General features: G+C 43.0%; 7 protein-coding genes across 7 annotated transcripts in view; 3 read left to right on the forward strand and 4 right to left on the reverse strand.

Moving 5' to 3' along the window:
• Positions 1-746, forward strand: part of SS1G_04320 (hypothetical protein) — a gene marked incomplete at both ends in the record, with an annotated part of 5557 nt that extends 4811 nt beyond the window's left edge. Inside the window, 2 exons of the mRNA XM_001594463.1 lie at positions 158-483; positions 734-746. Coding sequence (XP_001594513.1) covers positions 158-483; positions 734-746 — 339 coding nt within the window. The remainder of the gene's footprint in view (positions 1-157; positions 484-733) is intronic.
• A 448-nt stretch (positions 747-1194) lies between these two features.
• SS1G_04321 (phosphoserine phosphatase) lies at positions 1195-2643 on the forward strand (the record flags this gene model as incomplete). Its single annotated transcript, XM_001594464.1, has 1 exon — positions 1195-2643. The coding sequence occupies one exon, from the start codon at positions 1195-1197 to the stop codon at positions 2641-2643; it is 1449 nt and encodes a 482-aa protein (XP_001594514.1).
• A 1387-nt stretch (positions 2644-4030) lies between these two features.
• Positions 4031-6258, reverse strand: SS1G_04322 (hypothetical protein; the record flags this gene model as incomplete). The annotated part of the gene is made up of 6 exons (XM_001594465.1): positions 4031-4410; positions 4465-4553; positions 4647-5049; positions 5103-5543; positions 5603-5796; positions 5849-6258. 6 exons carry the CDS (start codon positions 6256-6258, stop codon positions 4031-4033), a joined length of 1917 nt encoding a protein of 638 aa, XP_001594515.1.
• Positions 6259-10966: 4708 nt separating this feature from the next.
• On the reverse strand, positions 10967-12648 carry SS1G_04323 (hypothetical protein; the record flags this gene model as incomplete). The annotated part of the gene is made up of 2 exons (XM_001594466.1): positions 10967-12014; positions 12065-12648. The coding sequence occupies 2 exons, from the start codon at positions 12646-12648 to the stop codon at positions 10967-10969; spliced, it is 1632 nt and encodes a 543-aa protein (XP_001594516.1).
• A 2213-nt stretch (positions 12649-14861) lies between these two features.
• Positions 14862-15364, reverse strand: SS1G_04324 (predicted protein; the record flags this gene model as incomplete). The annotated part of the gene is made up of 3 exons (XM_001594467.1): positions 14862-14869; positions 15101-15262; positions 15325-15364. The coding sequence occupies 3 exons, from the start codon at positions 15362-15364 to the stop codon at positions 14862-14864; spliced, it is 210 nt and encodes a 69-aa protein (XP_001594517.1).
• Positions 15365-16523: 1159 nt separating this feature from the next.
• SS1G_04325 (hypothetical protein) lies at positions 16524-18546 on the reverse strand (the record flags this gene model as incomplete). Its single annotated transcript, XM_001594468.1, has 4 exons — positions 16524-16749; positions 16797-16966; positions 17019-18262; positions 18360-18546. 4 exons carry the CDS (start codon positions 18544-18546, stop codon positions 16524-16526), a joined length of 1827 nt encoding a protein of 608 aa, XP_001594518.1.
• Positions 18547-20960: 2414 nt separating this feature from the next.
• Positions 20961-22580, forward strand: SS1G_04326 (hypothetical protein; the record flags this gene model as incomplete). Its single annotated transcript, XM_001594469.1, has 6 exons — positions 20961-20978; positions 21187-21536; positions 21605-21693; positions 21734-21869; positions 21972-22295; positions 22550-22580. 6 exons carry the CDS (start codon positions 20961-20963, stop codon positions 22578-22580), a joined length of 948 nt encoding a protein of 315 aa, XP_001594519.1.
• Positions 22581-22592: the final 12 nt, after the last annotated feature.

Genomic DNA, 22592 nt, shown 5'->3' on the forward strand with positions numbered 1-22592 from the left:
GCGCAGTATCCACAACGTTCCTCTAACCAGCCATCCAACTCTCGCACCCGTGTTCGGACCATCAACATATAATCAGAATCACCAGCACGCCCCCCTCTCAGCCGTAGACCCGAACTCTAACCCAAAACACTCATTCACCTTCACCACCGCACCTCAGGGTCCTTCAATTCACCAATCCCCACCATTTTACCCGGCTGAATTGCCGGCGTTCCCGCATTCTCTTCCATTATCCCGCTCAAATTCAAATTCTAATGCGCAACCCCCGCGTTATCTGCAACCGGATAGAGATAGAAGAGAAGGTAGACTTTCAACTCAAGCATCATATTTGACACAGCCGCTTCCATCGCCATCGCCATCGGAAACAGAAACGCTGTTGAAGAATCTTATATTACCAGAATTAGAGACATTAGAGAAGGGTGAGAGGGCTAGAAGGGAGGAGGAGGAGAGGAGTAGGAGGGAGTGGGAGAGGGAGTTTGGGATTTTGTGAGGAGATGAATTTTAGTGGGGGCGAAAGGATGAAATGAGGAGGGATGGATTAGAATAATCAGTTAAATAGATGGGAAATTGTCACAAGTTGGATAGAATGAGAATGGATAGAATGAATGGATTGGACAGAACAGAAATCATACACATATACAACTACAGAAGAGAGAGAACAGAACAGAGCAGACAAGATGATAGTAATCGCAAATATTCATTTAAGTTAATAGTTTAATGGCAAGCGGTTGGTTAGACCTGAGCTGTAGTCTGTAAGTCATATATGATTAGGTTTTTCTTGTAAATTGTATGTAAGCATTCACTGCTTTATGGGCTTTGAATCTGAATCCGGTATAAAAATTTTGCATTTTGGGGATATCAATAATTTTAAAAACTAAAATGATACATCTTATAGTACTTACTCTTCGATATAAAAATCAGTCATTCTCCCCTTTTTACTATACCAGAAATGTACCCGGCACCGTTAGGGCTTGTATTTATCAGGGTAAACATCGGCTAAAATAGGTCCAACGTTGGTGCAACAGCGCTAAGGCACAGTACCCCTCTCGCGTTCTAAACGACAAATGAAAGCACCCTCTCTAATCAATCCTCCGCACAACGAACGAACTTGACCTTTAAGTAATCTCATATTCATCCAGTTCAGCATTTGGAAGAGGGAAGAAAAACATATTCAGGACCTCCAACTTCTGCGCAAGGATGGCTGAAATGGAAGTACCAGCAAAAGCTGGTCGTCCCACCTTGGGCAGTAATATGCGCAGTCGATCTTACCTTCAAGAACATCAGCAATATCGTCCTCCACAGCAGGATGGTCATCATGGTATAGATAGCATCGTTGAGGGTGTGCAGGGAAGTGCGATCTCATCACCTACTAAATCGTTCACCCAATACAACGGTGTTCCCTCTCCGCAGCATCCTCCGAAGATTGTCGACAGCGGACTCAACCATACCCTGTCACACGCGAACTGCCAACCCGCGCCCAATACCGTCTCGGATCGAATGATCGCAACCCTTATTTACAAGACGCAATCTCCCCGTCTCTCCATCACCGATTATCCAAACGATCGCTCTCCCTCTCCTGCCTCTTCTCCCTCTCGATCGTCGGCTACTTCGTCTTCGCGCGCTATCCCTCCAAACCTTGCACCCGTCCGCACCCTCTCCAATTTTCCACTCGAGCCACCACCACCAGATCCAGAACCGCTAGATCATCTCTACGGCAGCTATATCTCGCAGCTCTGCCTCACATCTTTCCTTCACCTCATTCAATCTCTACCCAGCAGATCGGGCTCCGATTTCCTCTCTTCCTCTCATCGCTGCCTCGATAATCCCGATCATCCCTCCATAGTCGAACTTACATTCTCGCCCATCCCCGATCCTACATACCTCGATCTTCAAGATTTGCGTAAGCATGAACTTCTCTACCGTTTCGAGCGCGAGTGGAATGTCGACGTTATTCTCCAACATGATACCGTGCTTCGACGTTATCCACGCCTCGTCGTTTTCGACATGGATTCTACACTCATCGAACAAGAAGTAATTGATTTGATCGCTGCTTCTATCGGAGTCGAAGACGCAGTATCTGCCATTACCGCACGAGCTATGAATGGAGAATTAGATTTCTCCGCATCTCTTCGTGAACGTGCGAAGTTGTTGAAAGGAGTAGAAGCAGATATATTCACACAATTAAGAAGTGTAATTAAACCCACCAAAGGAGCCGTAGAACTCATTCGCGCACTAAAGAGAATGGGCGTCAAGACTGCAGTGTTATCCGGAGGTTTTATACCCTTGACACAATGGCTCGCCGATCACTTGGGCATTGATTACGCCTTTGCAAATACTCTCGAATCCGACCCAAACACCCACACATTAACAGGCGAAGTTCTCGGCTCCATCGTCAACGCGGAAAAGAAGCGCGATCTACTTTTAGAAATCGCAAAGAAGGAAAATGTTGCGTTGGAACAGGTGGTCGCAATCGGCGATGGTGCAAATGATTTGCTGATGATGGGCGTAGCGGGCTTGGGAGTCGCATGGAATGCTAAACCGGTGGTGCAGATGGAAGCTCAGGCGAGATTGAACGGAGATACTTTGTTGGATCTCTTGCATATCTTTGGATTGACGGCTGAGGAGATTAAGGTTTTGATTTCGTAGATGGGATGTCGATAGAAAGGCTTTTTTACTCGAGATGCACGCGGGAGCACGGGAGGGATAGGCGGATGGTGGTGCTGAAGCTGGAGCTGGAATTGGGGCGGGGGCTAGGGCTGCTAGGTTGAATGGTTAGGAGGAGTTAGATATAGGCCAGGCGGAGGAAATGATAGATTTTTGTATATCCTTTTCTATTCCATTCTATTCCATTCCATTATGCACTGTTCTGCACTGTTTTGTTCTGTTCTTTTCTTTCTTTTTTTTTTCTGCTCTGCGAATCAAGCATCTTTCAGCATAGCATCATCACGAAGCATGAACGCGACATGAATATCACATAAATATCATATACCTATTAAGAGATGACTCTCCCTACCTATCTAGTAGATACATGATTTATCACCTTTATTTTTTTTTTTTTTTTTTTTTTTTTTTTTTTTCCCTCTCCATATTTTCCCGCCAAAAATCAATGAAAATAAATGAAATGATATCTTGGTGATGGATATAATGCGATATATATAGATGCTCTGATATTATACGAGTACCCCTCTTTATATACATACATTCATATATATACACTCTTCTCTCCTCCTTACTCCCGCTCTCTCTCCTCCCTAATTCCCCCTCTTTAAAAGCACATATCTATCTCTAAGAACACCACACCCCCCCTCCTCCTCCACTCTTCTCCCCCTCCACCCCTCCCCCCCCCCCAATCAAAATTCATCTGCCAGTTATCCTAATGCCCCAATACCGTCTATACACTTTTCCTCCATTCCTTTCTCTTCTCCCCGTCATATTCTGGAATCGGTATTTCTAATTTTTACTTTTTACTTCTTACCCTCCGATCTTTCTTCCTTTCTTTCTTTAGCATTTATCTATCTATCTTTCTACCTATTATTTTGAACGTTGAACTGGTTTTAACAATCAACATTTTCAAAAACTCAAAGGACCAAGGGTCTCGATGGGACGTTTTCCGGATGATTGAATAGGCTGGACAAGACACTCTCTTACCACTTGCAAAGGCTTCTTGGGATTCAATTCACAACGGAAATATTTCCACATCTCAAATTTCAAAAGTACGAGGAAGAAGTCAAATTTTAATGTAGAACGAAATGTCATTTATTAACTGTCTCATTTTTATTTCATGCAGAGGTTTAAATCAAAGAACCCATAGTCGATGCATCCATACCAGGCAGGAAATCCTTGTTCCAAAGCAAGGCAACCCCGCCTGAGTATAGGCATACAATTTTAACATAACAGGCAGGCAGTCCTTGTCCAAAGCAAGGCTATCCCCACCCATATATGTTCTCAGATAATGAACAAATAGAAGCAGGTTACTAAAGACATCTGAAATGCCAATAGCAAGAAGATCTAAGATAAATATCGAAACCGACGCCTAAGACCATCCACCAACAGCTGGGACTCCCCAACCATCACCAGCTGGAGCAGCCTTAGTAGTTTCGGCGGCACCCCAACCACCATCACCACCACTACCGGCAGCAGCATCATCTGTTCCCCAGGCACCACCAGCATTAGCATCGCCTTCAGCATTTCCACCACCTTCCTCATCATCTGAATCGGCTTCAAACTTAAGAGTAGCGAGATCACCGGTTTGACCATCCATTGTAAAGCCTTCAGGGAGATATGATTCAAGGAAATCAGGAACAGCTTGACGGGTTTCCAACAATGTCTTGACTAAGGCTTCGGCAATATCTTCATTACGATCATTGTAGAATGAGCTTGCAAGCCCCCTATTACCAATACGACCAGTGCGACCTATTGATTGTTTATAAGTCAGCTGTAAAGTCTTGTTGGGACAGACGGTCCTACCAATTCGATGAGTATACTCTTCAATGCCACCATGAGCCTGAGATGGTAGATCGAAATTGATCACATGCATAATATTGTGGACATCTAAGCTTTGAGAGTGTTAGTAAATGACCTGGAAGAGGAATATTGAGTGAAAGAGGATATCGAAATGGGCAAGGAGAGAGATGTAATGGTATACGTACCCACGAGCAGAAACGCCAGTAGCGATCAAGATGGGCATCCTGCCATTGCGGAAAGCACGAATGGAGTCTTCACGCTCGCGCTGCGTACGATCACTATGAATAGACGTGCATGGAAGATCATTGTTGAACAAGTAATCATCGATTTCATCGGCGGTACGCTTGGTGTTGACGAATATGATGGTACGAGCAGGTGGAATTGATAGAAGCAGATCATAAAGAGCTTTACGCTTGCTGGCCGCCTCAACGTAGATGATATCCTGCTTGATATTGCTGTGAGAACTACCGGCTCGACCAACACGGATGCGAACATGATCGTGAGCTAGATGCTCCTTCGCAATATCACGAGCCATCTTTGGGAAGGTAGCAGAAAACATCATATAATTGATGTTGCCCTCTTCTTGATCTATTTCAAAATTAGTAATGTACAAACCAAACACAAACAACTGAAGTACTTACCACCACCGCTCATAATCTGCCTCAACTCTTCCTCCCAACTGGAGTCTAACATCTCATCTGCCTCATCGATGACCATATATTTTAGGCGCTTGAGGGTTAGAGCATGAGGACGGCGAATCATGTCGCAGAGACGACCTGGAGTGCCAATAAGGAGGTCACACCCCTTAGCAAGTTGACCAAGTTGCTCAGCGAGAGGACCACCACCATAAACGACGCAAGGTCGAAGCATAGTGCGATAGCAGAAACGACGAGCCTCGTCGAAAATTTGAGTTGCCAACTCACGACTTGGGCAAACGATGACGACCAATGGCTCAGCCTTAATATAATTATCTTGACTTGGCACATAGGTGGCAGGGTTTGGGCGAGGTGCGGCAAGCTTCTTAGCCTTACCCATCAACTTTGACAAGATTGGAATCAAGAAAGCAGCAGTCTTGCCAGAACCTGGAAACATTAAAATTCAGCAAGCAGTTTATGTTTAGCAAGAAGCGATTACAACTTACCGGTTTGAGCGCAAGCAACTACATCATGACCTTTCTTCACTGCTGGGAGACAGTACTGTTGTATAGGGGTTGGGACATGATAACCAGCAAGCTTTACATTTTCAAGCATAACGGGATGTAAACCCGCGTCCTCAAACTTGCGGATGGGGTCAATCTTGACGGTTCCCTCTTGGGTAACCGTGAGAGTAGTAATGCTAAAAGAAAAAGTTAGCATTTTATTGTCTACTGAAAAACGAAAACAAATACCTTTCAAAGTTGACGCCTTGACGAACATGGTTGTTGTTCTTGCCAAACAACTGATCCTCGAGATCGGGAAATCTAGGGCCAACATCACCATATTCCTCATTCCACTCGTACACCGCGCCACTCGAGGCCCATTCTCCAGGAAGAAGACCACCCACCGCAAGTGTCTCAGGCTCGACATCATCATCTGCATTGGCTGCTAGGTCAGACCTCGCTTCTGCAGCATCTGCAGCAGCAGCTACACGAGCTTCTGCTTGTTCCTTGGTGGACTTATTGTAAGTCTCGTAGTCGTACTTCTTTGCAACGACCCATCCAGCCTCTTGAGGATTCTTGCGCTCTACGACGGCAGCATCAGGTGTTTCAGTCGCACCGGGCAAGGCAGCAGCCATATCTCCGGTGCCCCAAGCAGACATGTTTACTTAAAAGTGATCTGTAAAGAAGTAAATACTTGGCTCAGTTCAAAAAGTGTGTAGGGAATAGCAGTGAAGAGGAAAGAGGAGAAGAAAACTGTGGTGTTAGGGAGACCGAATTGATCATCTACGTACCTTGGAATTAAAGAGAATGATTGTGTGGAATCTGTGCGATGAGTCAACATGAATCATGAAGATATGGTTGAAGTATGAGAGTAACTAATAAGTGCAAGGTTGATCGAGGTAAAGGAAGGAAAGGAATGAAAGGAAGCAAGAAAAGAAGAGTAAAATGGGAGGAGTGAAAGAAGAAGACAATTTTGTCTGAGGATAGGCGCGACTTGGCAAACTGGAATGAAAAGAAAGTAGCGGGGTATGAATGTACAATAGCCCAATTCACTATGGATGGTAGCAGTGAGGATGAGAAAAGGTGAAAGTGAATAGGTACCAAGTACAATCATACATACAGACAAAGAGGAGATCGAGGAAGTTTATAAAATGAATGCGACCGACTCGGACCAAGGCCGATTTCACAAAGAAAGTGGAACTCCTGACGCTGTTATTAAATTTTAGGAAGAGCCTAGCGAGTGTCGAAATGGAAATGTGTAGATGATGTCCTGGAAGATGGTTTGTTTTGACAGCGGCGTGGAGAAGAAAAGAGGTGGAATATCAGTCAAAACAAGTGGACTTGACTTACAATCAAGAATGGAAAATATATGGAATTCGATTGAAAGTATATCAGATACTTCGATCAGATAATAGAGAAGATATGAGAAGGTATGGGAAGTTAAAGAATCGGTTGAGATGGATGAGATCGATCCAAATGAAAGGAAAATACCTATATCAAGGGGTGGTTGTAAAGGGAAGGGTGAGAGGATTTGGGAAGTAAACGGAAGACGTCGAATTTATTGACAATCTGAGTAACTGAAGAATCGAGAAAAAGTAAACTAGTGTCCTGCTCGTTCTTGAGTTTATGATTGGCTAGATTTGGGAAATTCGATCTTTTATTGGGCGACGAGATTGTGGGGAAATTGCTCTTGCCAAAAGCAACTATATGAGGGGAAAAGGTTGAAGGTTGAACTTGATCGGAATTGGCAAGTACCCATAGAAATATCAAGTATGTACTAGGTACCTTGAGCTTCAAGATAAGTCTAGATCATCGATTATCGATTATTGATCATTCACCATATCTCAACTGTGATACTTTACAATACGTGGATTCAGATATCTACCCAGCATTGCCTGCTTTCATGTTATGCCCGCTTGACAGATGATTATCGTACCTTCGTTTTTGGTAAGACGAGGTAAAAGCTGAAATTCATCCAAAATAACATCTATTTGCTCTACCTCCAGCCCCAAAAGCAGTCGAGGACCATTCCAGATGTTCTGTCCGTCTTACTTGTTCTAAGATAAAAACTGTCAAAATACATACCTATACCTCCTTGTCATGACAAGTCCTTGTCAAGAAGTGAACCTGCCTTCACTAGTCAGTGTGCATCATAACCATCAAGTAGGTTTCTGATGCTTCATCTTCCAAAATTCTATTATTCTAGTACAACAAGTCTTGTAAACTTGCTGTAGAGAAGAGACCTCAAAAAACAAGTCCATTTCCTTCAGCAGAATATGTGTTCAAAACTCTTGTTCAGACTCGAGTAATTTATAAACCGTGGAAGTACATGATTGGAGATATCTTGTCACCAAAAGATCTGAAGCATGTGACTAGTTATACAGTGCTATCATTATAGTTGGACTAGCTCTCCTTGTTCAATATCAATATTTAAAGCTACCAATGATCTCAACAGGCCGATCAATCAGGGTGAGGTGAAAAACTCCTACAACCATCTCTTGCAATCCACACATAGATACTGATTGACACTCCTGCATATCTCAAAAGTAAAGACAATACGCGAACCACCGCCAAAAGAACACTGCCAAAAGAACACTGCCAAAAGAACACTGCCAAAAGAACACTGCCAAAAGAACACTGCCAAAAGAACACTATCAAGAAAGGCTTCATTCCTGGAATATTAACTGACTGTTCTTAGTCGGTGGAGCTGGCTTTCAAAATGTCGCATAGAAGCAACTTCATGTAACAACCAAGAAATTGCGCATACATTACCGACATTTTAATACCTTTCACGAGCTTCCAAAACTCGCATATTATATCTTCAAACGGAAAGAATGAACTCTACTTTGAATGTTCAGTTTTGCCTAGAAAGCCTTAGTTTTCTACGTCGGATACAACCGTCTTAATGATTTGACTACTATTCAAGAACCCGACTCTATCAGACTATCAACAAAGAGGTGCAGACGGAGGCTCGTAGAAACCTCATCTTCTCGGCAACCATCTCCATTGCTTGTGCCATCCATCAAAGATTTACATCAAAGTTGAAAACTACTCGATTTAACCATCTGAAAAGCTTTGGTGCATAGGCCAGTTCTTTGGCATAAAATAGGCTTGACTAGCCGCCCCCTCTGACCCTTAAAAACACATACTTCTTTCCAGAAGAATGTTGATGATTAGTATTAAGCTCACACCAACCCTCGTAACCTTGCTGAGGCATGACTAGATGCTCCAAGTAACGGAATGTCTCATCATACCTAGTTTTGTGGTACTAAGAATAAGATTCTGTCATAGTTAGCAACTTAACTTCCGCTATGGCAAAAGTTTCATGTCATCATCATCATCATTAAAGAAGCAACATACCAGTGACTTCATGGCCGATTCCAACTGCAAATGATTTACAAAGATGTCTGTTGATCGTGAAGTTGAATAAACTTATGAAGATAAGCGAGCTTAAGAGTGCTTTTCTTTCCTAAAAACAGAAGGTAAAAGCTAACCCTTAGTGCCCATTAACCGCCTTCTCAAAGTTCTTGTGAGGACAGTTATGTCTTTCTTGCTACACGAGCTGCAAGCGATGCTAACTTCTATATAGAAAGGAGACATCTGTGCTGCTATTCTAGTTAGGAACGTCTGAACAAACTTGTACAAAAATCTCCTTGACATCTGATTATTCCAGTGACTAAACAAGAACTCTCTTTTCCAGAGCTAGTCAAAACATTAACATAACAGACAAATGACTGTTAGCATGAATCCATATGCATACAACACTTAATCAAAGGTCCCGTTCTTCCCTGTCTCATAAGTAGCCTGCATATCTTAATCAAAGCCTCCCAATCACTAATCACTACGTACTAAATAAATCCCACTCCTCAGACTTCTGAGAAACATAGTAAAAAGGATCCTTCAACCAATCTAAGCCTTCTTAACCTCAATATCGATATCATAATTTCGCTTTATATGCATATATCCTGTAGATAGATCTAATAATTGAAAAATCAATTCTCATTATTGAAAAGATGACTGGCATACTTATAAATAGTATAAGCAGGAAGGATATCAGTCTCTTCCACCTCCTTTTAACCAGTCCTGTTCTACGATATTAATTGAAAAAATCATATTGCTAGTCAAGAGGACTCAGGGAGACAAGTCAAAACTTATCTTTCTTTACCACATCAATACAATCGGTCAACTAGTTCATACCATCGCCAAAAAATTGAGCACAGATCACTTGATATCATACCATTGTTAGAGTAGTCCTAATAAATTTCGCATATCCGGAACAAGACAAACAAAACAGCATGGACGTGCTGATTTCGAGGTTTAAAAGCCCATAGATTATGCAAAAACTCCTCCCTGAATTGCTGCTTCTCCACCGGAAAGACCTGATGTCTTGTGATTCCCTCTGTGAAGAAATCACTTGGGTTATTATCTAATAATTTAATACAAAAAATACCAAAAAGTATTTTCATTATATCACTATCTACTTATTTATCTACCTACTTATCTACTATAACTACTTTTCAAAAAAAAGAGAAGAGAAGCACAAGCAAACAAAGCCAGCTAGCCATCCGCCCAAAATTCATAGGTATCAATCATTAATCAATCAATCAATCTTATATTCTTATTTCTGCTTTCATTCATTTCTTCTCTCCTTCTTCCTCTCTGTCCGTCTTTCTGTTATCAATCTTTCCTCCCTCCCTCCCTTCGTTCCTTCAAATATCTCATTCATGCATTCGATGCGGCCATCGCATCTATCTCTCTCACAATCGAAATCTTCATCCATCAACCCATCCACAGAAGCCTTAGAAATCATCCCTTTCCCCCTAAAATTGCCCACCATCAAAAATCAAGTCATAAACTTTGCTGCGAGAAGAAGAAAGAAAAAAAACCTCATAAACGTAACGTAGCTACAACCATTACGTCAACACAAATGTAATATGATGTAGTGGAAGTAAAACTAAGTGTAAGGGAGAAAAAGTTGAAAATGAAAATCGAAAGTAAAAAGGGGGGTATGCATCCATTCCTTCCATCCTTTCCATCCATCCATCCATTGCCTGCCAATCTGACATGGACTAAAGTACTTGAACATAAAGGAAATAAAATCCATCGTGAAAAGTTGTAAACGTTCAAAGAAATAAACTATGTCTGAGACATAAGACACAATAGGTAATTGTGATCGAAGTCGAAGTCCAAAAATATTGGAAGAAATCGAAAATATGTTTTGCTGAGCCAGTTTCTACACCATTTTCTGCTGCAAATTGCACTGATGCTGCTCCCGCGTACTTCGCAGAAATAAAATGACTTCATAGTTATTGTATCAACATATGCTCACCAAAAAGGTAAGACACATGTCTCAAATAATTCAGATAATCATCGTCTTGCCATACCTTCCCTTTCCTTAAGACGACTGGTTCTCCATCCCTCATACCAAAGATCCCTACTCGCCTCCCTCAATTCACCTCTCCATTCCGCAAACACTGCTTCCTTCAAACGTACAAAATCACAATGTTCAGCATTCATTGGATCCGCAAAACCCCATGGGAATTTACGACCAATAACATCTGGTTCATACATATCAGGGCTAATGATTGAGAGGGGTAGATATGGAATCTCGGCGATTTCCGATTCGCGTTTATGGCGACGAATGGAACCTGAGGAAAGACGCTTGGAATTAGGAGAACCACCCGAACCTGAACCCTCTTCAGAATCAGCATCTTCATCTCCCTCATCGATGCCGTTCTGACCGATAATTGGGCTTTCGGGTTCATCATCTAGTCCGAGTGCTTCAAGTGGGTCAAGATTGGCTTTGCGCAAACTATCCCAAACCGACTTTTTCAAATACGTCATGTGGGCCGTGGTAATAGTGTCAGCTTTTGAGATAACTGGGATAACAGTAGTTTTTCCTTGCAATGTGCGAAGGACTTGTAAGTCAAGATTTTCATCAAGACTACCGAACAAACGATGGCCTGTTCCATATGATCCAAAGTGTCCATTTCCATTTGTGGTAACATTCTTTGAATCTTCAATATTTTGGTCGAGGCGTGCGGGGTCGAGAATGAGGAATACAGCATGAATATGTGTATCTTGAACACCTGGAGCTCTCATAACCTTCATTTCTTCTGTGAAAGTTTCTTCGAATTTACTTTCGAGAAATGAAGACATCTCACGGAGCTGAAGGTCAACAACATTTTTGTCCAAGCCCTCTGAATCCCACAATGTCAAACCAATACGTTCACCTTCGACTTCTGATTCGAGATAATGTGAGAGGAATTTTCCAGACTTCGAGGTGCGTGGAGCAAATATATCATCAGCCAATGGCTCTGGTTTCGATCTCTTCTTAGGAGGTAGAGCGAGGGAGGTTTTGAGGAAATTGAGGAAAGATGTCTTGCCAGCACCGCGTGCGCCGATAATGAGGACACTGCAGAGATGTTAATAAAAGGTGAGAATGAAGTAAAGAGAAAAACTTACTTGAATGGAGTAGGATCTTTGCGTCTTCGAATTCTGCGAGGACTATTAACTGTGCTCACTGCACTGCTTGCATAACTATATCTTCCACGATGTGTCATGCTCTCTGTTCTTGCATAAGGATCAATCCAGCCACCATTCCTAACACCCGAAGGAATTGGAGGAACTGGCACACTGAGTGTGCTACTCATTGTGTATGATCTGACTTGAGGATCCATTGATGAACTTCGTACACCGTGACCACTCTTTTCAGAAGTCGCCGAATCCGGTCTATCTTCACCACCAAAGGATGGAAAGTGTGTAGGTTCAGCAAGATCAGGAAGACGAGGTGGAGATCTTGGAATCGCAGCTGCTTCGCGAAGTAATCTTTCACGCTGTTGCTCTTGCACTTGAGCAAGATCTTTCTTATGCTTTGAACTTAAATTTCCTGATTTAGGTCGACGAAGGAGTATTAAACCAAGGCTAGAACGACGAGGTGGATTTGGGTTATTATTCTTTCCGTTTTCTGGTATTCCTGCTAATCTTCCAGTGGCATGTGATGGTGAAGTTCCAGCACTTGGGGTTCTCGGTCTGATTGAAGAAACCATCTTGTAGGTCGGTTTAATGGAAACAATGGTGTCTGTCGCAGATTTGACAGGGAAGGCTTGGGTTAATCAATTTACGATGAATTGAATTGATTGAAATTTGAGGAGAAGGGTGAATGAATGGATATTTTTGAATTGAAATTCCCTGTCTGTCTTGATCATTAATAAAATGTATTTAAGGGAAATAAATACAAGGTTGGAACTTGGAGAAAACAAAGGCTGAAAAGAGATGAATGAGTGTTGGGCAGCCAGAAAGAAGCTTTGGCAAGTCAGTGAATGAATGAGATTGAAATTGAGATTGATTGAGATTGCGTTTGCGTTTGCGTTTGTGATTTACATTGAAGGAATCATCTGAATTATGTCTCTCTCTCTCTTGCTGGGTACTCTTGAAAAATGAATGAAATTGAACAAATGGTTAGATACCTAGGTAGGTAGGGTTCTTCTTAACTTTATAATTCATAAGATGAACTACGACTCCTTGAAGATTTTCATTCAAATGGACTTTTAAAGCAAAGTCCCGTACTGCATGAATTGTTGATCTCGAGAGATGAAAGTTCCTGTAGGGCTTGAATCAATTGATTTAAAAAATAGATATGAACGTACCGTCGATGATATCAATTGACCCAGTTTGAGCCAATCTGCCCCAATGACCTCGGAAGATCCTTGAGAAGGCTGTAACGGTTCCAAGCTGTTTTGATGTAGCTTTGACTTTAGTTCCCAACCTAATAAATGAATGGAGGGATGGGCAGTGCTGTGTTGGTAGGTGCTTGAATGAAGAAGTACTCTGTAATTCAACTAAATGTACTAGATAGATGTCAAGGTTCAAAATTAGGAAAAATGAATATAGAGATTGATGCGATGCGTCTCGTAGTGCATTGAAGTACGTACTGTATTGTGGATGGAGGGAGATCACTGATGGATATTAGATTTATTGAGTAGAGGTACGGTACGTGGTAGGACTTACATAGTATAATGATGTTGTTGATGACATTCAGAGAGGAAATACCAAGTACGATGAAAAAAGACGATGGATCGAGGTAACATTAGGTAGCTAGGAAGTATTATTATCGTTATTTCTATGAATCAGGAATCTTTGTATTACTACTTGATACCGTAGTGTACTGATTGTATTGTACTGTACTTATCAATTGTTACTCTTTTTGATCCAATCCAATCCAACCGATCGAGAAGAAAAGGAAGAGACATCAAAGCAAGCAGTATCAAAGTATCTATCTATCTAATATCCAAATATCCATGTGGAGGTATCCAAGTATTTTTCAATTGTTCATCCTATCCATCCCATACTATCCTATAGATACCCATCATCCACTCACTCACTTGACTAAAATCTCCCTCTTTTCTTCCTCTTCTATCGGTATCCTTCTCTCCCACAGCGATCATATCTCCAAATCCCTTCTTCACTACAGCCCATCATTGCATATATACGAACAATCAAAATCCATCCATCCATCCCTCCATCTCCGTCTCCATCCTTATCCTCATCCTCATCCTCACCCTCACCCTCACCCTCACCCTCATCCTAATCCTAATCCCTCCTCACCCAACCCCATAAAACCCCTGGACCTAATGCAGCCAGCCAGTACCTAGCCTAGTACCTAACCCATCCACCCATCCACCCATCCACCCAGTCCATACATAAAACTTCCCGACCCAAAACATGGAGTACCTAGCAAGTCTCAGAATCTAAAAATCCCGAAAAGCCACAATCCAATCCCGTCCAATCCAATCAAGTACACCAAGTACACCATAACCATAAATCACACTAGTAAAATAACAAGGCAAAGACTGGTTGGTGAACAAGCCCCTGAATAAAAAATTTCATTTCATTTTCAGGGCATGCATAGCATAGATAGCATTTAAAATCTCGCACCAAGCTTCTAACACCAATACAGCAAAAGCAAAAGCATAAAACTCAATTCCCCATCTCGTTTTGAAGTGTTTCATCTTTAGATTCATGAAGGACGGAGGATACGGAGGGTACGGAGTACAAGGTGCGTGTTATATACTCCGTAGATACCGGTACGTAGGTACTATATAGGGATTTGTAACTCGTAATTGGTCAATTAATCTGTAATTATCTATCTATCTACCTAGCTAGTGATTTTCTTTTCTTTTCTTTTCTTTTTTTTTTTTTTTTTTTGGATTTCTGTAGGGTATAAAGTACTGTATTCGCAATTATTACTTTGTATATCTGCCTACCTACCTATGTGAGGAGTATGTTAGATAGAATAATTAGGTATATACTCCTATCTGACTCTCTGACTCTCTAACTCTCTAACTTCTCTTTTCTCTTTACCTCTTCATCTCCATCTCCATCTCCTCTGTATATTCTCCCCTTCTTTCCAATCAACTCCAATCAACTCCAATCAACTCCACCATCTCTCTCATCTCATCCCATCCGATCAAACCCATCATCCACTCATCACCCACTCACCCACACACTTATACATAAACCCCACCACTTCATCAAACCACCAAAAAAACACCAAAAGTCGTACCTTACATCCCGCAGCCAACAAACGGAAAATAATTGGATCAATTCCCCGTCTCTGTCTTCGTCTCCACAAACCAACGTACTCTACTCCGTACAGCTGATCTATCTCTCTTAGCTCTTCCTGCCTATCATATCATATCATATGCATCATATGCATCACTCACTTGTGTGTGCTACGTATCTACCGTACGGAGTACCGTACATGAATTTCTTGCATGCCGCTAGTGACACCATATGCTCCGAGCCCCTATCATGTTACTAGTTATCACTTCAAAAACCCGTGGGCTCAAAACATCTCTTCCTTTCACAATCTTTCATTCATACAAGATTAGATAACTCGGATTTGAGAATATTTTTCTCAATTACTCTTATTCTTGTAACTTTTCAATTTTTGGAAGGTATGGTATGCATTAATCGTTCTGCTACTGTATTATGTATCTTTGCTGTGTGGAACAAATATCCATCTCACCACGATAATGTGTGACGCTTTTTCGCTGCTCTCGACATCAAATTCTGCAATCTCCAGTTATATTGACTGCTGTGCACCTCAGTCCCATCCCTTTTGATCACTATGTTCAACCAGGCCGCCCATAACCCAACTGCCAGCCATACACTTTCCCAAGTTTCCTTCCAAAATGCGCTTGAATGCAAAAGACCCCTTTCCCTCAAAAGCAGTGGCCAATATGTGAGGCTTGCTACACAAAATTGCCGTAAAATAATCGTCGAAAATAAATCACAAAGTTCGTGGCCACTTTATGAACAAAAAGACAAGGCAGCGATGCTGCTCAGCCCAAAATGGCCGCCCGTCTCATGAGGTGTACGTTTTAGAAATTGAAAGAAACCATAACGCCGCTGGTCATGTTGACTCTATATCGACAAAGAAAAAGAAAGGTTATTGTATTTACGAACCGAATCTCCAAGGTCACCAGGTAGGCGAAACGGTGAAAAGAGATGTGATGATAACGGCCAAGAAATTCCTAAAACAAAGGAGTGCCGAGTTCAAAGCGCGCTAGCTCCTGGATAAGCAGAATTGGGTATCATCCCACCACGCATGACACGAGGCGGTCCTCGACCACCACGGCCCATAGGCAAGGCAAAGTTGGGATTATCATTCAAAAGCACGTCCTCTCGGCGAGGAGCAACTCTCCTGTTTGGCATCGGTGGTCGCCCGTAGCCACTAGCACCGCCATTCCATCTCGGATTGATCCCCCGTTGCGACACAGACGTAAAGTTAGATCTTTCTGATTCAGCTGGGGAGCGTTGTCCCGACTGGAGCTCCTCTAAGGAATTGTAAGAGTTGTTGCCATCTAGATTCTCTCTAATGGGGTTTGGTTGAAGATGAGAATTAGGATCATGGTTGTTCTCAAAGAAGTGCCAGGAATTCGAATGGCGAGTACTGATGGGGGGTGACATTTGTGCTGAGTTGATCAGCGAAGCGTGGGTCAACGTCTTCGTAATAATTATCATTCGAGTCACCTCGTTTATGCGTAGGTTCGCTAGGAGGAAGTTCGACAGGTTTCGAGGTCTGGTTCAAAGGTGATGATCTACCTGCTTGTGGTCCCGCCCATACTTGTCTTGGTGGTACGTATCTGAAGGGATTAGAAATTGGACGATTCGACCATCTAGAATCACTTACTCATCTTGGCTATACCTACTCGTCTCGCTCATCGAAGTCTCATGCTCCTGTTGTAATTTTTGCTGCTGCAATCCCACCATTCCAGCGACATCCCCATCACTATCTCTAATATTGCCAAATTGTCCAACAAACCCCGGAGGCGGATGTGACGGACTTCCTGTCGAGGCATCCTAATGCTAAATTAGTATGTGACGTCAAAAGTCTAGTGAAGTGTCTACTCACCATTTCGATTGCCTGACCAACCACGCTAATATTTTCCATATTTTCCAACGGTGGAGGCGATTCGGCACGAGGCAGACTACTTGGTCTTGTTTCATCGGGTCTATATGCAACATATCCACCAGGCGGCGCTGGAGAAGTATCTCTAAATCCACCCATAGGCACTGAAGGATCAGATGGTCGTCGACCGTCATATCCAGGTGGAGGAGCTCGCCCACCGCCACCCATCGCCATCATTCCATTGTTCATGCCTCCTCTGTAAGGACCCGGGTAAGCGCCACCTCTTGGCCCATACCCCCCTCTCGGACCATAACCCCCCCTTGGTTGACCATAGCCGTACCCTCCACGATTCGGGCCTGGTGGTGGTCCTCCATAGCCTCCTCTATATCCGCCTCTTGGTGGTCCATAACCACCTCTTCCTGGCGGTCCTTGTGGCATACCACCCCTTCCTCTCAAATTCATGGAATTGTTGGAGTACTGATGGCTTAACGCCGGTCCGGGTGGTCCAGCAGGATGATTCCGGTTTTGCATTTCGTATGCGTTTCCTCCTGGCGGCATCATTACTATCGAGTTGCCGTACTGGTCAAGAGGCGAGCTTCCTGCTCGTGGTGGTCCGTTGTACCCATCCATTCCTTGGCTCCTGATAGATCCACTGGGGATGTTATTAGGAGAATTTTCGCTTGGAGTCCTTGTCGTCAGAGGTATCCGTTCATCACTAGTCCGGTCGTTGTTAGTCGCATCAAACATGGCAAATTCTGGTAACTTTTCGTTTGCCGGACTTTTGGAGATACTGGTGTCGGTCACTACCGGGGTGATCGGATCAGTTCCTTGACGATTGTAGAAATTCTCCCCGTTCATCTCTGCATTTTCCTCAATGCGCCGCTTTCTGGCTTTTCGACTGACCAACGTTCGGCGCATAGCGCATGACACAATACCACTTGCAGCAATAATAACTGTAGCAGCAAGCACAACATATGAGCCCCATGCCATATGAGGTACGAAGAGCAGGACATCGATGAGGAATGCGAGTAGCGTGAGAATTAATGTTAAGATGCTTAGTATAAATATTCCCAACAGGTACCGAGGAGAATGGGAAGGTGCGTGGAAATGGGCGGCGATGGCTAGCACCAGCATTATGAGTGTGAATAATGCAGCGACCGGGTGGACTATGAGAATAGCAGATAACGTTGATCTGGTCTTTGATGGAAGGTCGAACGTTGCCAATTGTTCCGCATCGTAAAGACTTTCTGAATAACCATTTCACATCAGCCCTGTAATTGGCATGCTCAAGTACCCATGCGGAAGCCTGCATCCAAACCATAGGCCTCGAGAATTAAAACTCACCGGTACTGTAACCAATTTCAACGTTACTACAAGTGTCTCCTTTGCAAAACCCAAAGACTCCAAATTGAACTCCATCGAAAGATGCCAATGGTATTGACTTGATGATGGGAGTCGATAGAATCGATATGAGCAAACATGCGAATGCTGCGAGTAGCAATAGCGTTAATGGAGTTGCCGGTCTCAACATCTTGATCTCCTAAGATTTTCAGATGCGTAGAAGATTGAGTATGCCAGCGTCTTCAAGACGCGGCACCTATCGTGGTCTTTCGATCAAAGGGTGAGGTGCACAGGTGATGCTGATGCGGAATGTACCTTGGGTCTCAATTCGTAGACAGTAATTATTGATTTCTCCACTCCTGACCAAACATCGATAAATGGAATAATTTCAGCGATCTAAAATAAAACAAGAGCATAAATTGAATAACGAAGACTTGAATCAATGAGTGTCAGTTGTTGTCGTTTCCTCTCCAGAATGGCCTTTCTAAGAGACTAGAAACAAGAAACGGGCGGGGGGGAATAAGATAACGGCAAGCAAAAGTGCATGTGTATTTGTAGACTTTTGGGGCAAAATTAAGGTTAATAGGGTTGATAACGACGCCTTCCAAGAATGGTTCCTCGTACTATCGCGTTGTAGGTTTAATGCAGGTGAAAGGTTTGGCTTAGGTGCAGTAGAAGAAGGGATATCGCGTGGAATGTCTTTCAATTGGTCTCGTCGTAGCCACAATTGAATTCTTCCGAGATTTCAAGGCTGTGTAGATAAGTAGTAAAAATTGCAATTTTAGATGACAATACAATAGAAAATTGTATAGAAAACTTATCAATTGCACGTCAAAGTTTCCAATTGCTTGTACGAGATGTGCGGAAAAAGATGATACTCTTCGATGTAGTGTTTTCCTTAAATTTCTCGACTGTGTGGATGTTTCGAGTTATTGTCCGTTCCTTGGGAGGTTCGTGCCGTCAAACAGTGTCTCGTCTCAATCAATACTACTCCATAAAGTTAGGAGTTAGGAGGTAGTTAGGAGAGGTGTTCTTTCGTCCCGTTCTTCTGGAGGTAATTGCTCAGCCACATTGATCAAAATCGATTTTAATTCTGCACATGTCCGGTACTTGCACGAGTAAATAAGAAATAATAAGATTGGAAACAAATTCACAATATTCTTGATTTCCGGAGATCTACCAAAGCATATTGATTGATTACGCAAAAGAGAAACGGCACAAGTGAAATGGGAGAGTACAGTATCAATTCACCTCGCAAGCTTCTTTTACAAGCCTGGACCTTGGGACCTGGAAAGACAGAGTACTGTGCATACTACGTACACCTTCTGCACCATTGATTGTAGCTGTACGGAGTACACAAGTTTTCCAAATTGCATCTGCAGCGCAACCCTTCCTCTGTATCCTATAGGCTGGAACGGACTGACAGTGGACAAATTCATTTACAAAGATCTGACAACTTCAAACACTTCACGCGACATCTAGAGTCATAGATCCTATACGCAAATAGTCTAAGTGATTGTATACTTCGCAGAGTAATAGTACGCATCAGCTTCGAATAGGAAATGCACAACTTCAGATTCATGCGTCTTTGAACCTAAAGTGTGACGGCATCCAGTTCAGTCGAGGCATGCATTTGCTCTTATAGTGCTCAATATTCATGAGGGAACACATGAGAGATCTATGCCAATCATTGCTATCGTCGAGTTGAGAGTAAAACACTAATCATGGGAAAGGTCTTTGGGAACTTTAGATAAGGGTCCCTGTAAAAACTCCTCCCAGAAATAAAGTGCCGGACGATCGTTCTGAGAAGCCAAAATACTCCGTACATCGTCGCCGAGCTTTCACTGGCTTTGCCGTCGGATGAATGACATAAAAGATGCTAAGACTTAAAATTACCGCCAGGACATGAGAGGAAGAGGGATCTTGGAAGAACACTACTATTATAGTATTATGGCGTTCCTTCCTTCATCCTTCATTTTCAACAATGATTTCAAAAAGAAAAGGTAACCGTCCATTCCTGTGTCTATTATTGGAAACATCTGCGTCTCCATCCCCATCTTCATCTTCATCGGAAAATGCTCCAAGGGTCCAAGTCTCTAGGAGTGCCACTTATATTAGATTCAAGCGGAAAAGTAAATGTCCTTCTCATTGGTCGGATTATATCATGGCTGGAACTCTCGGTGATGAGTAATCCGATTTCTTATCAGCGATAAGATGGGGTCAACACTAGTTTTGCCCGCACATCATATTACCGTCATCGACTTATCGAAGTTTTTCTTCCGGAATGTATTCTATTCACGACGCCTTTTGAACGTAGGTAGACATGTACCTGCGTATTGCAGGCAGAAGGTTGGGGCCTGTTGTACCATCATGTAATAAGTTATTATCGAATACACTCTCTTTTTCATATCAATTCTCACAGCAATCACGAAAACGTTCGACCCAATATCTAATACGGCCCAAGAAGGAAACGAGCGCAATCCATGCATATGCAAAAGTTCCCAATCGTTCAGTGCAAGCGCAGAGGTATCAGCCTTTTGTGCCTCCATCACCAGCATCGTTGGGGAAAGCTGCACCCCCAAAGCTATATCCTCGAACAATAAAATGGGGACGAAGGCTACTGTACGTTTCGGCGGCGACGGGCATAGCCTACCTTATAGATACACAATTATACGCATCCTCCATCACTAGATCAATGAGGACATTTGGCTTGGGTATATTGGTTGCAATCGATTATAAGCTTAATTTTCGGCCCAAACCGATTCTTGGTGGTGACATTACCGACTTACATAGGAGAAATGCTGAGAAGATGTTCAATCTATTACACCAGAATGGAGGGCTGTATTTAAAAATCGGACAAGCAATTGCTATGCAAAGTGCTGTATTACCTCCTGAATTTCAGAAAATGTTCGCAAGAATGTTCGATGATGCTCCCCAGAATTCGTGGCAGGATGTAGAAAGGGTTATCCGCGAAGACTTCGCAGGCAAAAGCCCCGAAGAAGTGTTCGGTGTTAGTTTTACAAACAAACCCGGGTCTGGAGTTATTGAGACCAAAGCTAGAGCTTCAGCGTCTGTTGCACAAGTACATTGGGCGAGGTTGGCTGATGGAAGGGAAGTGGCAGTCAAAGTGCAGAAACGAGAGATTGCTAGCCAAGTAGGTTGGGATTTATGGGCTTTCAAGTGAGTCTCTTTCATTTGAAATTCATTCAGGAGTAGCTAGGCTTTGCTAACAAATATATCAAGAGTAGTGATGAAAGTATACACATATTGGTTCGACCTTCCTTTATACAGTCTGGTGCCCTACATTACAGAACGCTTAATGTTAGAAACGGACTTTGTAAATGAGGCAAATAACGCAGAGCTAATGGCCCGGCTAGTAGCGGGTGAGCCACGGTTGAACGGTCGTGTTTATATCCCCAAGGTATACCGTGATCTTTCCTCAAAACGAGTTATGACGACGGAATGGATCGAAGGCGTACGTCTTTGGGATAAAGAAGCTTTGACAGCCCCTTGGTATGGTGGATATGGTAAAGGTTCACCCGGAGCGAAAGGAACTCCACTATCAACCCCTTCGCCAGCCAAAATTACAAATGATGATCTTAAGCCTGATCGTAGCGGGGAATGGAGAGGTCGTCATGGCAAAGGTGGTCTAGGACTTAGTCTCAAACAAGTCATGACAACCATGGTTGATCTCTTTTCCGCACAAATGTTCCTCTGGGGGGTTGTACATTGTGATCCTCATCCAGGAAACATTTTTATCCGAAGACAGCCTAATGGTCAACCGGAACTTGTCTTAATTGATCATGGTCTTTACGTTTATATGACTCCAGAATTCCGTCACCAATACTGTCAATTTTGGAAAGCAATCATGACCTTTGATAATGCCTCTCTCAATAAAATTACTTCTGCCTGGGGCGTCAAAGCTCCAGATCTTTTCGCGTCAGCAACTCTTATGCGCCCATATGACGGTGGTGACAATAGCACCAAGGATCGCATCACCAAAGATTTGGAGGGCAAAACGGCTGCCGAACGCCATTACGAAATCCAAGAAAGATTCCGTCAAGGTATCAGGGACGTCCTATCCGAAGAGGAGAATTTCCCACGTGAACTCCTCTTCATTGGTCGCAACATGCGTATTGTGCAAGGCAACAATCAATTTCTCGGCTCTCCTGTTAATCGTATCAAGATGACAGGTTATTGGGCATCTCGCAGTTTGGTCGATAGCAAGGATTTGAG

This window comes from Sclerotinia sclerotiorum, genomic scaffold, assembly GCF_000146945.2.
Source record: "Sclerotinia sclerotiorum 1980 UF-70 scaffold_5 genomic scaffold, whole genome shotgun sequence".
Classification (NCBI taxonomy): Eukaryota; Fungi; Ascomycota; class Leotiomycetes; order Helotiales; family Sclerotiniaceae; genus Sclerotinia; species Sclerotinia sclerotiorum.